We start from the raw sequence: 17,071 nt of genomic DNA, 5'->3' as shown, positions 1-17,071 counted from the left end.
TTGATTTTGGAAATGAATTATTGGGGAAAAAAGTAATTCCATACAGAACTTATGGTGCCAAAGATAAAAATGAGGATGTGATTAGAAGAGGCCACCCTGATATATGCCAGCAGAAGATGTGGCTGCCTGTTCACATCCTGGGAACCAGAATGGCAATGTGGAATGTCCAGAAGTGCCTCCCTTGTTTTCTGTTGCATCTACATGGTATTACCATGAATATACAGCACAAGTGTGTGTTCATTTCATGTCAATATAGAAATCATGGTTAGTGAAGACTTCAGCTGATGCTTTTCACCTAAAAGCTCAGAATTAACTTCTTTCCCTAAGCCAAAATGAGTGCACTTACATACTTCAGTTACCTAGGAGCACATCAAAATAATACTTGTGCTTTTTTGGAGATCATTTAAAAAACCCTCTATTTACATCTCATATATTTTACTGTGTTTCCCACACCTGACATTTATCTGTCCCTTCTCTAGATAAGGATGCCCTCTCTTAAATTCTCTGCTTGTTGAATTAGATAAAGTGGGGAATGAAGGAGGGGCAAAACCAAGATACATTCAGAAATGCTAGCAGGAAAAAAATTCATAAGAGTGAACAAGATAAATCTATGAATGAATCCATGACATCTGGATGTTAAAGAGGCAAAACAAATGTCATGTAAAAAAGGGGGGGGGGGAAAGGGGAAAAAAAAAGAAAAAGCAAGCAGTTTTCACTGAAGAGAGCAGAAAGGAAAATACAAACTTAACTGAATATGCAAACTTGGGCATTTGTCTTTGGTAAAATATGTGGTGTGTGCAACAGCCTGTATTCCTCTTCTGGCACACTGCTTTAAACCTGGTAGTCACAAACTGCACAAGCCTTCACACATTTGCTACCTTTAGGGCATTAACTCTAAAACAGGAAAAACAACTGGACTTTTACCTTGGAATTGGTTGACCTGTTGCACTGGATATGGGCTTCGCTGCTGATGCAGATGCTGCCGAGGCAAATGTGACTGCTGCTGCATCTGCTGAAAATGAAGGACAGAAACAAAGCAGAAGAGGAAGAGATGATTAATTAATTAACAGGCTGGTGGCAAAACTGCAGAACCTGCAGTGGTTCTTATTTGGTGAGGAGAGACAGAGTCATCTGGAGTCCTCCTCAGAGCACCTGGGCTACTCAGCACTCAGACTCTTTTTGGCTCAAAAAGGAACATGCACTGAGGCCAACACCATCATCACTCCTTGCTTACAGCCTTTTCACCCTGACCTCTACAGCACGAGCTGAACTGTCTCCAGGCAGAAAGGAGAGGGAGGGATATGAATTAACTTTGCCCATCTAGGTCTAAGGGCAGCTGTAGCCACACACACACCTTCTTTCCCTCAGCCCTGCCAAGGTCTAGAGGCTTGTGCTCCTGCTGCAAGGCTTTGCTCCGTGTCTGCACTTATAACACTCAGCTGCAAGCATTACTGCATCCTGACCCAAGCACTGCAGCCTTGGAGCATTCCTGAGCCAAAACAGAAAGGGATTACTAAGGCACATTCCCTCTTGTGCTTCAGTGAATGATATTTGGGGAGTGGTGACCGCCAAATGCAGGGGAGAGGACCTGTGACTGTAACTGCAGCTGAGTCTGCCTCTGCTGGACTAAGTGCACCACTAGATGCCAGATTAAGAGCTAACTTTTCCAGTGCCTAAAATCCAACATGACTATTGGAAAAACGGGTAATATTTCCCAAGCTAATGGTAGGGCTGACTGTTGCCTCTTCTTTGACAAGCATTGCTGAAATACCCTGACAGGACCCACAGAGATAATTCCCAAATCTAGAAGGAAGAGCTGGTGCCAGATGCACTGGAGTCAGATGGATACCGTACCTGCTCCGCCAGGATCTGCTGCTGCTGCTGCTGTCTCTGCTCCCGGAGAAACTGCTGCTTCTGCTGCTCCATCACGTGGAGCTGCGCCCTCTGCTCCATCAGCATCTGCTTCATGAGGGCCGCCTGGGGCTGGCTGCCCAGGAAGTGTCCCCCGGGGCTGGAGCCTGTGCCCATGCTGCTGGAGGCCGCCGGCTGCAGGGGCCGCGGCACTCCCGCCTGGTGCTCCTGTGCACAGAGAGAGACAGGGAATGCATTGTTACTGTGCTGCCTGGTGCTCCTGTGCACGGAGACAGGGAATGCCCCATTACTGGCTGCTGCACAGGCAGGGAATGCAGCTCTCCAGGCTGAGGTGGCACACAGGCTGTGTGTGAAGCCTGGAGCTTGGAGAACAAGCCATGGACTGCTCCCCACAGGGAATAGGTTCCCCTTTTCTCCTGGAATTCAAAGCCCCTCAAGTAAAGCAGGAGCACTTTATAATTAATTACTAGTGAAACAATGAAGTTGTAAGCTAAGTTTTTTCTTGCTTCAGAGTAATGTTTTTCTAAACTTTTTCTCCTTTCTCAAGTAGAATGTTATATTTTCTCTTCCTTTCCGTTTCCCTTTCTTCATTTAACATAGCAACATAGCCCCCTGGATTGAGGAGCCAAGGTGTTGGGCACACACAATGAACAGTGGGAGCTGGCAGCACTAATTCCTCTCCAGAACCTCAGGATTTAACTCCTTTATGTCTTTATTCAAGATTTCCATTCTGCAGCACTGCACCAGTGTGTGTGGCTGGGAGGAATCAGGGCAAGCGCCTTCCCTGCACACATCCCACTCTCTCTTCGTGTTCTGAATCCAATTTGCTGCCTTTTAGTGCTGGGAAAAGCACTGAGGAAAGGTCAGGAGGGAGGGAAATCCCATGCACGTCCCGAAGGGAAGGAGGGAGGGAAGGAAGGAAGGAAAAGAAAGGAAAAGGAAGGAAAACGGAGCGGTGTCCCGGCGCTGCCGGCAGGTGGCGCTGCTGACTCGCGGCCCGGCCCGGGTGGAGCCGAGCGGTGCCGCCGCTTCCCGGGGCCTCGGGAGCGTTCCCGGGACTCGCTGCCGGCCTGCGGAGCATTCCCGGGACTCTCCGAGCCCCCCTGCCCCAGGCCGGCTGTCCCGCGGCCCGGGCAAACCGGCCTCACCGCCAGCGCTCGCTGGGGGCCCGGCTCGCACCGCGCCGCTCTCGATGCCGTGTTTGCAAACTCCGGGCCCGGTCCCTATCTCGGGTGATGAGAGCCCGTAGAACCTCTTTAACCGAAGAATAGAGACGGCAGGTACTTATTCAAAGCCACCAACTCGATGGAAAGGACCTGTATCGCTTTAGCATCCTTTGTGCAAGGCCTGCCAGGGTGAGGTCCGGATTCACCTGCCTCGCTGGCTTTTGAGTTCTGCCATCGCTGTGTGATCTGGGTGTACAGAAAGGGCATCTTGCAGCACCCACGCCACCCACTCAGGGAAAGGGTTAAGTTCAATGTTGGAGTGTACCTTGGGAAATGAGGGTCAGCCTTTCTGCATGAGGGTCGGGTTTTCAAGGACTCTCCCATGGAATTAACAAATACAATTTGTCCACATCTCTACTTTTCACAGATACTCCCTGAAGGGCTCTGCTGAAAGGCAGCTCTCCAACATTTAGGTTCTTTCCCTTTTAACACCTATATTGGCTTGAAAGTTCTCTCCCTGTTCCTCTTTCTACTTCTCCCCCAGTCACATCACCCACTTTGCATTTTGCAGCCTGGTCCAACATGGTCCCTGCAGCACCCTAAGGCCAGGGCTGCAGCAGTGTCTGGGTCTGCCCCAAGCTGGGGTCCAGGAAGCACTGAGGATCCCTCGGCTGCTCCTGCACCAAACCCCTCATCAAACCCACCCCTGTCGCTGAGCTCCTGCTTGCTTTGCTTTGGGGGAACACACACATTTATTGGCTGTCTCCAGCAGAGCTGATGGCAAACGCCTTTTCCTACCACCCCTGGCCCTCCCCCAGCTTCTGATGAAGTCATCAAGCTCCCAGTTGCATAACTGGTGTGCAGGACCATCCTGTGTTATACTGGGATCATGGCCAATTGCTTCCATTTATAGACAAAAGCAAGGCCATGCTGCCAAATAATGGAGCCTTTGCTGCAGCCACCACAAGGTGAAGAGAAAGGAGGGGGAAGCCCCCGGAGCCGAGGGAGGGGCATGCTGTGACATCCCTTGGAGCTTCCTCTGCGAGCTTCAGTGCTCAGCTGCCTTTGGGGCTGCAGCCCAAGTCCTCTCTGAATTGCCTAAAAACAAACCTTCCTACAGAACTCCTGTCCTGGCTCCCAATGCACACACAGGTGCAGCTGAAGGACAGCTCACTCCACACAGAAAGCACTCCATTCTCTGATGAGTTATGTTATAAATTAATGCTGGAGGTTAAAAGGAAGACAGTTTTGAAAGGAGCCCCACCAGCTGGCGTGAGCCCGGTGAACTGTGCAGCAGCTGAAGGAAACAGAAGATTAGCACACAGGTGTCACTTCCAGCGTTGTGTGTTCAGTCATTTCGAGGTACATCATGAAAACTTCCTGTTGCTCTTAAAGCCAGTCCTTTATCTAGACCACCCTCCTGCCCAGAACATTTCTTCTCCTTTTCTTTTTGTTCTTGGCAAAAACTCTTCCCAACTGATGCTGAAGGGCCCTTCTGAGATCACTGGGAGCAGCTCTGCGTTGTGTGTCCTGTAAATAAGAGCACAGCCCAGGCCAAGAGTGTCTGCAGGAAAATGCTCCCCAGCCCCTGGAGTAGAGCTCTGTCCCCAGAGCTGTAGCCCTGCAGCTGGCACTGCTGCTGTTGTGCTCCAAGGGGAGATGGCACCTGGCAGTGTGGCAGGAGCTGGGCAGGGAGGGAGCAGCACTGGGCTCCACAGGGCTGCCTCCTGCAAGCCATGGCAACTCCAGACCCAGACGCAGCCTCACACAGGGGCTGAACACTGAGTCAAACAATGCAGGCTGAGTGCAGCACCTTTACACTTACAGAGCTTAAAACCCAAACTAATGCAAGCTTCACTGACAGCCCTCTTTGCTCCTGCTCTGCCTGACTGTTCCCTCATCCTCCTACTGCACCCTGAGCCTTCCTGCTCCTCCTCCTCATTCCTCGCTATCCCTTTCTCCTTCCTACACCCTCTGCCTTTTCCTCTCTCCACCAACCGGCACTGCTGCCTCTTGCTGCACTCCAGACACCCCCATCAGCCCCCAGCCCATGGCTGCATCTCACCCCTCTGGTGTGCCCATGCACACAGCTTGGCTCACCCTGCAGCTCCAGGGATCTGCAGCAGCAAGGGCACTGCCCAGCTCCTGCCCTGTGCCCAGGGCTGCTCTGTGGGCAGCTGGTCCCTGAGGACAGTGACAAGATGCCCTGGAAGGGGAAACACAGATTGTGTTCTCAGCTCATGCTATCTGGGAAAGTGGTACAATGTGATTTCTCACTTGTCGCTCTGGTTCTGTTTAACGCCACGCAAAGCCGCTGTGTGCTGCTCTCAGGCTGCAGACAGCTCTCTCCTGCTCGCCGTGGCTCAGCAGAGTCACAGGCATTCCAGCGGGGAGCAGCGGTGCTGCAGCTCACTGCAGGGCCCTCGCCCAGGCACAGGTGAGGCCAAGGGCTGCTGACATAAAGGGACAGTGGTGCCAAGGGCCTCAGCTGTGACACAGAGCAGGTTCAGGCCCTGCATCAGCCTCCTGGCAGCCCTCCTGCCCCTGCAGCCTCAGCTGCCCACTTTTAAGGCAGCCCAGGACAGAATTAAGAGCTTGGCCCCTGGGAACAAAGGCAGGGATTGAAGGAGCCAAAGAGCTGCCTGTTCCCAGAGCTGGAATGTGACCAAATGGCCAGCATTTCCAAATGGTCAGCATTTCCAAATGGTCAGCACAGCACACCTGGACAGGCCTGTAGGTTTGGACAGGTGCAGGGCAAGATGAACTTGTGCAGGGATCTGACTGCTCACTTAATGCCTCCACAGGAGTTGCCCCCTGTGGATAAGCCAATCCTTAGTTAAGCAGCAGGAAGATAAATCCTGTGTCCTCCCAGTGAATTTCCAGGGCTCTGCTGGAGTGATGGAATACTCTGCAGGAGCTCAGAGTAACATATATGTGATATGTACAGTTATGCACAGTAAAATGATAACAAAGGGAAGTGGAAACGAGATTTTACTCTTTGTCTCAAATCTTTCGTGCCTCTTCCTTATCATGCAGTGATTTATTCCTTGCACATGTCATTCAATCCCCCAACCGCAGCCAAAAGCAATCACGCAATTTCCTTGCAGAACAAGCAGAACGAGCACCAGCTGAAGCCCCAGGAGCCAGGTGGGGACACCCAGGCCTGCCCATTGTCCATCCCTCTGTGCACAGACTGGTGCATTTGGAGGAGCCAGCTCTGCTCCTGCTGAAGGCCAGGGGGCCAAAGTGGCACCTCAGGGAAAAGGGGGCTGTTCCAGGCAGCTACTGGCAGGAATCAACAGAGGATGGGCATTCCACATCTCTGAGCAAAGCACTGCCCAACAAGCTGCAAGAGACATAGACTGGAGAGCAGGGTTGGGAATGTGTAAAACAGACAAACAAACATAATTTTCTGTGCTGTTCTGTGTCATGTGAGCGAATGGATATTGAATATAAAAAGCAAATAGAAGCCAGGAGGTAGCTTATCCTGCACTGTGCATCAGAAGAATGACACTTGAAAAATGTATGCAATCAGACATCTACATTTTAGTCAGAGCAGAAAAAATAGACAAAAAAATGATTTGTGGCAGAAAATGCCTGCCAGCGAGTGACTTAAAGAGCTCAATCCATTTAGCTTACCACAAAAAGAACGGACAGATGCTTTTGACCATGGTGGATAAAAATACCTTCATGAGGGAAGAAATTCCTTAAAGAGCTCTTTTATCCAACGAAGAAGGCAAAACCAGATACAAGGGCTGGAAGCTGAAGACAGATTCAAATGAGAAAGAAGAATCCCATTTTTACCCTCTGATTCTGTTACCTATCAGAAATGGCAGATCTCCACCATTTAAAGGGTGCACGCCCTTGTGGATAAACACAGCACCAGTGCAGTGGGATGGGCGTGATGCTCCAGGTGATGTGCAGGGCTGATGAACAGCCCTGCTCTGCACAGCCCTGGGCTGCTGCTGGGGACACAGGCACTGCCTGCATATCTCTGTGTCTGTGTGTGGCTGGCTGTTAACCAGGGGAATCTCCAGCCTATTACTGGGATCAAAAATATGACTCCATTTCCATACACTGGGTCACAGTGAAACATCATCTCTGGCCAGTGTTTTCAGAGCAGCCTGAAAGCACATTCCTGTACTCCCTCAGAAATATTTCTATTGGATTCTTTGTAATGTAATGTTGTGACTTATTGCATCTCGCAGGGATCTTAATCCTCTCTCTAAATCAGACTGCCCACAGCAAAGCCACCTTTCTCAGAATGGCACCATCTGACAGACTAAGGAAATTACAAATCCATTAATTTCAGACTTCTGGGGGTGCTTTTTGCCTCAGAAAAAGCAGTGATTAGGAGGAAGGGATGGAATCCGCTGGCTCCAGCTCCAGCAGCAGGCTCAGCAGAGCGGATTGCTTCACCCATTTCCTGTGTCACCCAGCCTCAGGGAGGGGCTGCAGACCTCTCCTCCCCCCAGGCCCCCGGTTGCCATGGTCTTTTATGCAGTATCTGAGCAAACAAGATCCCTCTGATGTTTGACACCAGACCCCTGCGTGCAGCTGATTTGTTTTCCTTTCACCTCTCTTCACCTGCATCTCCTCCCTGTGTTTTCCATACAGTTTGTTCTGCCCACAAAACACACAGGAACTGTCAGACTTTGGTGTATTTTTGTTTTCTTCCAGGAATTTTCCAGTGTCTTCATTTCTGGTGATGAAGTGGGAAACAAAGGGCTCTAAAAGGGGCAGCTGTTTTTGTAACACTCTTCAAGAGCTGAAGGCCAGCAGAAGTTCTTGTCAAAGCCTGAGAGGAGAAGGGGCTTTGCTGGCACCTCCCCACACAACCCCTTCTGCTCCAGCCCAGGGGTTCCACTCCACAAACCCCTGAGGGATTCAGGAATTACGGATTCAGGAATGTGGCATTTCAACAGAACGCCACTAAACTTCAACCAGCTCAATAAAACCAGCTTCATTTTCTCTTTTGCAAATAACAGCTCTGGTGATCTCTCCCTTCTTCCCCTTTGCAGGGGAAATCAGTCCTACTTTCAGTTTTGTTTACCCCCAGTTTCACCAGCACACCATAAGACCATGGTATGGAGTGTAAGGATATAACGGGTGGGTTTGTGCACTGAGAAGTATTCATTTATCTCAAATAACTATTTTCCTTGCAATTGCAGCTTTAATGGGTATTATTATTTTTAAGAGGAAAAAAGAAAAAGTGGATCAGCCCAAATTCAAACCAAAACACCCTCTTTACGTCCATATCTTTAAAAAAAGTAAAATATAAAAGAAAGGAGCACTGGCCTTCAGGCAAGGCTGGTGGCAGGAAGAGGGCGAGGATTTGAAGAAACACTGAAGTGCCCAACCTTACATTTTGGGCATATTGTGAAGGCTGCAATTACTCCACTCAAGGAGTGCTGTGTGAAGCTGTGCCACCATGGCATTCCACAGTGTGGTCTAGCACTCAGAAAGCAAGAGGGAACCTTCAGGGAGCAAAAGGCAGGGGAAGGGAGGTGAAAACCTGGCCCGTGCCAAAGCTTTTCCATGCCACATCCCTGCTGCCTTCTCCCAGGGCTGAGGGCTTCCAAGGATACAGATCAGCCCGCAAAAGGGGCTGTGGTTTGCCATTTCAGTGCCAGCTCAGCCCTGTCCTTGTAGATTTCCTGGGACTTTGAAACTGATCCTGGAGAAAAACTAAAAGTGAGAGCTGAGCTCATGGAAGCCACTGGACCCTGAAGCTGGTGCCTGATAGAAATTTTCCTGCTGCAGGTTTTAGCTTTAATCAATGCCTCCTTCAAGCCCATCCTGGAGCAGGAGGGAGGAAAGCTGATGTGAATTGTAAGGATAATCACAGCTAGAGAGCTCCTGGAAAGAGGGAGAGAAGAAAAATGGAAGATGAAAGCAGGCAAATGGTTTAAACAAACACTCACACAGGGCCAATGAAAAGGGGGAAGAGAGGGAAAATGGCACAATAAAAATAAATGATGTAAGAGAAAGAAAAGCTTCTAAGCACACACAGGGAAAAATATGGGGCTTGGAAAAAGCAAAAGTGTAAGAAAAAGATGCTCTCTAATGGAGCTCTCTAGAAGTTAACATTCTGCATTATCAGGCAGCCCCTTTCCTTCTAATGGCCTGAGCCTGTACCACAGTATCCCCTTGGACCCGTGGAGCTCCCTGCTTGTTGAGGTATTTTGAGGAGCCTGGCTCTAGCTCATGCCTAGCAGAAGCTGCCTCAAGTCTCCTGTGGATGACTGCAGAGATTTTTTTTTACTCTAGCTGAATTTTTTTTAAACTTCCTCTTAGTTGTTTTGTTTGAGCATAAACAAAAGGTATTTTTTCACACTTACAGGTGTTTTTCAGATCATTTTCTCTGTGCTGCGATGAATTAAATCTTTCATTTTTAGAAATTCGAACTTGGCTCTTGTGTTGCTCCTCAGCAAGCAGTGTGTAATTGCCAAGCCTGAAAGAATCCTGGCTGAGAAATAAACACGCTGTGGGCCATATGCTCTCCTTCCCCTGTGCAGAAGGCACCTTACCTCAGAAATTGGGTAGAAGCTACACTCACCCCCATGGCGTTGCTTCTGCCAAGGCAAAAAAAAAAAAATATCCACAGAAAAATGGCAAAAGGCAAAAAGAAAGGCAAATGGGTACACAGTGACTCAGAGCCCTGGTGGCCTTCAGCAGATTATGATAAAGGCATTGCTGCTTATGAAGAATGTTCATCTGTACCTATTCATGCATAAATTCCATCATCTTCTTCGGGCCTGACAGTGACTGCAAAGAGCTGGAATAACTCCCTTGCCTTGTTTGCATGTGCTTGTCTGTGCAGCCCCTCTGGAGGTGGGACTTCCATCTCAAATCCAGAGCCAAATATTTCCATAAGGGAGCTGGCAGGCCCAAGGGAAGTGGTCCAGCTGCCTGGCAAAGCAACAGGACCTTTGCTGTGGTTTTACTTAGCTAACTGCTGATAAACCAGGCTGGTTGGGATGGCACAACCAGGTGTAGGTTTCATTAGCTAGTTCTTTTAACACCCTTGAATCCAAGCAGCCCAGACCACCTGGTTCCAGCACTTGAAACTCTTTTGATTTTTCCTCCCTCTTGGATGTTGTTTTTGTGTTTCCATTAGCCACCTGGCCTTTACTTTGACACAGTCATCTTAGCCTTACTGAAAACTGAATAAGGCATTCTGATTTGGGCTATGCCTAGCTTGTCTTTAAGGTCTTTAACCTCAATATGTATGGCTCCCTCTATTTATACAAGTAAGGAAAATCTCACCATTGAATTAATTTCCTTTGCAAAGCCTAACTCAGTTCAAGTTATAGAAGAACTGACTTTATCCCTAGACTTCCAGGTCTCTAAGGCACAGCTTGCTTTGCTGACCAAGCCCTTATTAATGCTGTTTGAGTCTTTCTAGATGGCCTTGATACCTCTTAAACCTTACATTTCCTCTTTTTTTTCCCCTCACTCCACAACATGAATGCTTTTTTCGCCTCCTTCTATACTGCCATCTTCCTAATGCCCACTTATCTTTGCCAGCTTAACTAGTCCTCCCAGCACAACCCTGCCTTTTTGCAGCCTTGGACTCACTTCTGAAGCCCTGCCTTCACTGGACTTTGCACAGGTTTGTGCTGATCTCTCCCATAAGAGACTTTAAGCAAGACATGCTCTCCCTCTACCCCCACGTCCCATCCTGCCCAGCTCCCTGCTCCTGCCCACACAAGAGGTGGCCTCATCAGTGGTCCCCAGCCCTTATTCTTGTTCTGGCAACCTCACTGGGTCCTCTCTTCTCATTTCTCTTGCCCCCATCTGCCTTCTCCTTTTGTATATCTCTCTCTCCTCCTGCTCTTTCCCATTGCAACACAAACTGGCTTTATCTTCATGTGTAAAAAAAAATCCAAACAACCTTTGACTCCTAGTGACTCTCCAGCTCTCTATTTCTTCTCACTGTCAGATCTAAGCTTATTGAGTCTGCTGCTGCTAATTTATATGATTTAGACTGAATTCAGGCTCCATCTCCAACAGATTCTTTCTCAAACGGGCTTTCACCTCACTCCTGTCACAGAAGCAGAATCAGAGAGTTTCTAATTTTCTTTGTCTGGCTGCAGCTCTGCACTACACCAGGCTCTCTGTCATAGCCTGTCAGCTCCTTCTGGAAGCCTGGTCCTCCTCTCCCAGTGCTCCTGCTTGACTCCAGCACCTTCCTTTGCTTGCTCAGGGTTACTCAGACTAGTTTGTCACTGCTCACCCTCCCACCTGCTGCTGTTTGCCTCTGTGTCCTCCTTCTTTGTCTCCTTTCCTTGTCCCTTGTGTCTCAGACTAAGTTCTCCCTGTGCACATTCAGGAACCTTCTCTGCACCAGTGACTCACCCACCTGCCTCTCTGTCCCTGGCCACTTCCCGTCTGTTCCAGCTAAATTCATGCCCTGCCTCTGGGATTATCTTGTGGATATCTGTCAGCTCAAGCTCAAAGTAGGCTCTCATTTACTCCCTAGGCCTGCTGTCCTTCCTGTCCTTCAGTCCCCATGGCCTGGCTGTCACTCAGTCCCTGGCCTGGCTGTCACTCAGTCCATGGCCTGGCTGTTGTGTGTGCCCCCATGCTCTGTGCAGTGCCACAGCCTGGATTCACTCAGTCCATGGCCTGGTTGTCATCTGTGCCCCCATGCTCTGTGCAGTGCCACAGCCAGGCCCCTGCTGCTTCACACCCTGGCACTTGCAATCCTACCCTACTTGGTGACTGCCCAGGTTCTGCTGTCCTGCTATGCTATCATAGCCTGTCATCCTGCCTGTGCTATCTCTCTCCTTGTAGCCCTCTCTGTGATTCCCTTTACTCTGGATTTCCACACCCTCCCTTGCTCTCAAACCCAGCTGCAGCATATGCCGCCTCACACATCATCTCTCTCTCACTGCTGAGACTTTCTGTCACCCCATCACAACCCACTCTTTTCCACAAGTTACATTTTAGTTACAAGTGCCTTCGTGCTTTTCTCCCTGCTGGATATCATTCTGGGGAGGAGAGTCTCCAAACCACCCAAATCTGACCCTGAACCGTGCCCCACTATAGTTACATTTGTAGAAGTTTCTGTCTCCATGATGTCCAGAAGCCTTCTGTTTCCTTGTACCCTCTGGTGTGTTTGTCTGCCTGCACTATCTCTTATCTTGCTCTTAGGTTAGAAGTATTTGTGGGGAAGGAAACATATTTACGTCCCGCATCTGCAGAGGGCCCAGAACAATGAGACTCCTAAACTGGGACTACAGTTTAGAGGTGCAATAAATAGTGTAACAAATCCAACTTCAATCTGCATACAGCTAAATACACTATTTTACATTCTGTAGGTGTGAAAATACCATTATTTCACTGTGCCCTTGCTTCACTACTTCTTCTCTTAAAGAACACAATATAAGGATGAGCTATCATGTGCTGGAAAAGCCAGGAAATGTTAAGTTACAGTTCCCATGGCAATTGCAGCTCAGCCCCCTCCAGTGCTGTACAAAGGTTATCACCACGTACAATAACAGGGGATGTTGAACACATGCAAAGTGACCATATTACTGTTCTGGCAGATGACCAGGTCTTTGAACTTCTGTGCAGGTAAAATCTTAGGCATTTACTGGGCTTTTAGCATTTAAGTCTGAGAATGTGAAGTCCAATAGGCTATAAATAAAAGTCAGAATGATGTTGTATAGCAAGTAGCTGGTGCTGGCTTGGAGTCCTCCCTGAAAAGACCCAGCTAATGGCAATAAGAAATATTTTTATTACTTTATGAGCTCTGGTAGCTGTCAGCTGAGAGAGGGATCTGCCGATCAGAGAAATCTGGGGAGACATCAGTGTGTCAGAACAAGTGAAAAGACTTGACACAGAAGGCACATTTTTGTTGGGCAATTTGCATTAGCACTTCTGGACAAATTCTACATTTCACATGCAATTCACAAACCAACAGCAGCATTGCTAATTGGTGCAGTTGCCAGTCAACTCTGGTGCCTTGTTTGAGCTATCACTAACAGGAATGAAGACTACAGTCTTTCTTTAGAAAAAAATGCAGCAATTATTTTCCAGACTTTGAGTTGCATTCCCCCTGCCCCCACTTTCATCCTTGTAATTTCATTATCTCAGTAACTTAAAAAGGACGTGGAATAGAAAAATGCAAATCCCAGAAAAGTCCTGCTGGAGTTATTAATTAAAAACACCACTGTTTGCAAAGAATGATGCCCTTCATTAATACAACCTGCCATCACTGTGAATATGACCGTGTCTCAGGGTCCCAATGCAAAGCTGTTTGTGTATCTGAAAAAAACCCAGTAAGTGGCAGAGCACTGGTTACTCAAATCCCAGTCACCAAACCAAGGCCAGGCTCTGCGAAAATCTAAAATGCTGATGGAATGACAGAATCTCTCGGCTCCCTCTTAGGTGATATTGGAAATTATTTAACTGAAAACAGGGCAGATCTTCCATCCATCATTCTTTACCCTTTGTAAAGTTGAGTCTCCTGAGAAAAGGAAAAAGATCCATAATGCAGCTATTACCACTGCTCAGAATGCTCAGGCAGCTGCAGCTCAGCTGAAGGAAGGTTTGGCTGACTCATTTTTGTAAGTTAGGTGGCTATTTTTAGGGAACATTTCCTTTAGGTCCCTACAGTGCAAAATCCAAAGGAGCTAATGACATTGGCAGGTGCCTAGGTTGTCAGTGACCTCCTCTAGCTGAGCATTCACATTTCCTTACTACATTTTTTCATGATACCTCAAACCTTTCACGAAGCAAAGCCAAAGTGGCTTTGTGAAACCACGGGCTGTACTTCCCAATCATAGAGCAGGGCTCCAATTTACCAACACATGGTGTGGCTGTCAGCTGAGAGTCTACAAAAACTGCACAAGATAGCTTTGGACCTCTTAATACCTTATTTCTGATATGTGGAGGGACTGGGGAGTCTGCAGCTTCCCACCTGCTTAAATATAATTCACCACAAAATATCAAACAGATGCATTCAGCCCTTTGTAGACATATCATTACCTTATGTGTTGATGTAACACACATCTGTAGCATATTGGCAGTACATCTAGCTGATGTGTGGGAGACTCCTAGGTTCAAAGTCTCCAGTGTTTCTTTTGTTCTCTAATGAATCCTTCTTTTGTTTAGCTCCACCTCCCCTTAGGTTTTAGCTGTAACTCTGTCATTAGCATCTGAAATTTTTTTTTCCTCCAAAACTACCTACAACACTGCAACAGACTGGGTACCTAGTAGGAAACACCTAAATGAATCACAATTCTTACTTCAGACAGGTTTAACAGGTCACTTTTTAGCAGTACTGTTGCTCCATTAGCAAACTTGTTAACCAAATATTCCCCCTAACACCATGTGATGTGAGATTCCTGTGCTATATTCTAGCTGGTAAGCTGAGTTCATAATGTTTCAAATAAAAGATGCAACTATCACTACTAGGAGTGTCACAATTTTTGTGAGTTTCTGAAGACTCTCATCTGCTTCTTAGTGTCCAAAAATCAAAGCACTCAGATATCTCACAGTAGCTCCTGAAAATGTTGACCTGTATCCTTTGGGAGCAAACATTTTGCTGAATTTTCACTGGATTTCAACCTCCCACACCTGATTTTCTAGATATTATGTATGAAAACACATGTAAGACTGAGATATCTCTGGGACCCAGACTGGCAGCTGTGGTGTGCATCAGAATCACCATCCATCCTGGTGCTGGCATCTTTCTGGGCTTCACCAAAATCTACCAACAAGCTCTGGGAAATAAGCAGCTGAAGATGCTGCTAGGGATTTGCTACAGAAAGGATTGGGATTTTAGCATGATGACACATGTCTAACTTTGCCAGACATCTCCAAATTGTAACAGAGTCATCAGACTTCAGTGTTCAGTTTGTCACTGCAAAAACATCAGCTCTTTAACAAGCACAGCACATCAGCAATGTGCATTGTTGCCCTATACTCATCAACCAGAAGTATTATTTTTGTTTAACTGTAAGTGGCATGTTTTGTTTGCTGGCTTCCTTCCAAATGATTCTGTTACTCTGAGCTGAGGTAGTAGTGCGTGTTTTCACTGCTTACAATGAGACATTTCTCTTTTAAGAGATATAAACACACCATTGCCAGAAAAAGGCATGGTGACAATGCTCAGGAAAAAAACCCCAAGCATAAGTAAACCTCATTCTTCCTCTCCCTAACATTTCAGAAACAATCCTGCAGCAAACTCCAGCTGCTTTGGCTAGGCACTAAAATCAGCAGAGATGCAAGTCAGGGCAGAAGCACAGGCCTTCAAAAGCTGCTGGGGAAGTGGTGCAGGAAGCTCGTGGAGTGGCTCTGTGTTGTCTGTCTCATTTCCAGGTTTTTACTGTTATTATCCCTCACTAAACTTGGACTGCTTCAAAATGTATTTTCTCAACTTTCTTAAAGGCTGTGGCCTTATACAAGTGAAAACCTACAACACTGTTTTGCAGCCAAAGTCTGCCCGGAGGGTGCAAACCTTCCTCTGCAATGGTCACACGGCATTTTCCAGAGGTGTACAAACAAGAGAAACACAGAGAGGTCCAAAGATTGGTAAAATACCAAAACAAACTTAATTGCGTAATGAATTGAACTAGGCCTCACCTCCTCCAGAATGATTCACCCCTTTCAGCACTGGAAAAGGCTGGTGTTGACACTGCCCCTGTTTGTCTGGCTGCATATCAGCTCAGGAAAGTATATTTAGCTTTCAGGATTGCATCTCGCCGCTCCACAGGAAACCTCTGGAGTCAGAGCTAAAGATATCACTGCATGCTTGGAAATTCATGGCTAGCTGTAAAAGTGGGGCTTCAGTGGTGGTCAGAGTGCTCAACAGCCTCCTTTCAAACAAGCAAGGAGGCTGAATAAAACACTTCACTGTGCTGGGTGCACCCTGGAACACAGAATAGCCACAGCTATCTCCTGCTGGGATAAGGCTGAATGGATGCATCCTGTTCCCAATACCATGCCCATGAGTACATGGGAGGGGAGAAGCCTGAGGAGAGAGAGCTAGAGATTAGTGCTGAACAAGCACACAGAGATCTCTTCCTCCTCCTCGAAGCTTTCAGAAATTTTAAGAGTTGTCAGATCCATATCAAGAGACAGAAATCATAAAAGAGAACACACATCTAACATAGGCTTTCTTTTCCTTAAAGAATATCTACAAGTGGGTTGTGGTACCAGTTCCAGAACAGACAGAGAATCCCATCAAATCCTTGTCCCCGATGTTTTTAAGTGGCATTTTGCCCGATGCTCCCATGGCTCCTGAGCCACCACTCCAGCTCTGGGCAAGCACAGGGCACCTTGGCCACAACCTCACCTGCTGCCTCAGTCTTGGAGAAGGATCAGGACCCTCCACTTCACCACAGCTAAGGCATGAATACAACACAGAACCTTTTCCTACTGAGATAAGGAAAAAGCAGGATGCAAAACCAGCTCCTGTTTTCTGTTAATAAGTGCTTTCTTACTCCATCTTATAATTTTTTCTCAAGTGATGGCTAGCTGACTGCATTTGATCTCAGCTTTGGGAATGCTCTGTACTGTCCAAGTAATTCCAGTCAGCCAGAGCACACCTCTCCTTGCTCAGGGACAGGACAGCTCTGTGTGTGCTTATGAAGCAAGATCAAAAAGGAGTAAATGTAAACAAGCTGTTCCTCTTTGAAGAGCTCCTTGGGATCCAGAGCATTCTGTCAATAGCAATGTAAGGAAGTACTGTGGCCTTAGGGTCCTGTGTGCTGTTGATACGAGGGGAAAAAAGGAACTTATTTCAGAATCTTATTTAGATCAACCCATTTTCTTTCAGGCAAAAAGCCCGGGGTGCCACCTTGCCTGCAGCTACCCGGTCTCCCAAGAACAGGCACATTTCTTTGCTTCCAGGCAGGTCATTAGCTGGTGGAAAGGGGGCAGGTGGGTGTATGCAGCTCTAGGAAGTGTGCAGGATATGTTTTTATTAACCCTACACAGGAGAGGATGTTGTAAGACTGGTTTTTGGCAGCCTGAGATATTCACAATGCAGATTTTGGACAAATCACTACTGTGCCTGA

General features: G+C 47.6%; 1 protein-coding gene across 6 annotated transcripts in view; it reads right to left on the bottom strand.

Moving 5' to 3' along the window:
* The window catches only part of MAML3 (mastermind like transcriptional coactivator 3), a 159,745-nt gene that overhangs the window by 5,579 nt on the left and 137,095 nt on the right, over positions 1-17,071 (bottom strand). For 5 of the 6 annotated variants that reach the window (XM_014270709.3, XM_074541880.1, XM_074541881.1 and 2 more), the window contains exons 3-4: positions 1,855-2,079; positions 925-1,012 (exon numbers count right to left, since the gene is read on the bottom strand). In XM_014270709.3, coding sequence (XP_014126184.2) covers positions 925-1,012; positions 1,855-2,079 — 313 coding nt within the window. The remainder of the gene's footprint in view (positions 1-924; positions 1,013-1,854; positions 2,080-17,071) is intronic. The other variant, XM_026796510.2, reaches the window with a different exon arrangement.

This window comes from Zonotrichia albicollis, chromosome 5 (assembly GCF_047830755.1).
Source record: "Zonotrichia albicollis isolate bZonAlb1 chromosome 5, bZonAlb1.hap1, whole genome shotgun sequence".
In the NCBI taxonomy this organism is placed as follows: Eukaryota; Metazoa; Chordata; class Aves; order Passeriformes; family Passerellidae; genus Zonotrichia; species Zonotrichia albicollis.
This window is presented reverse-complemented; position numbering and strand designations above follow the sequence as displayed.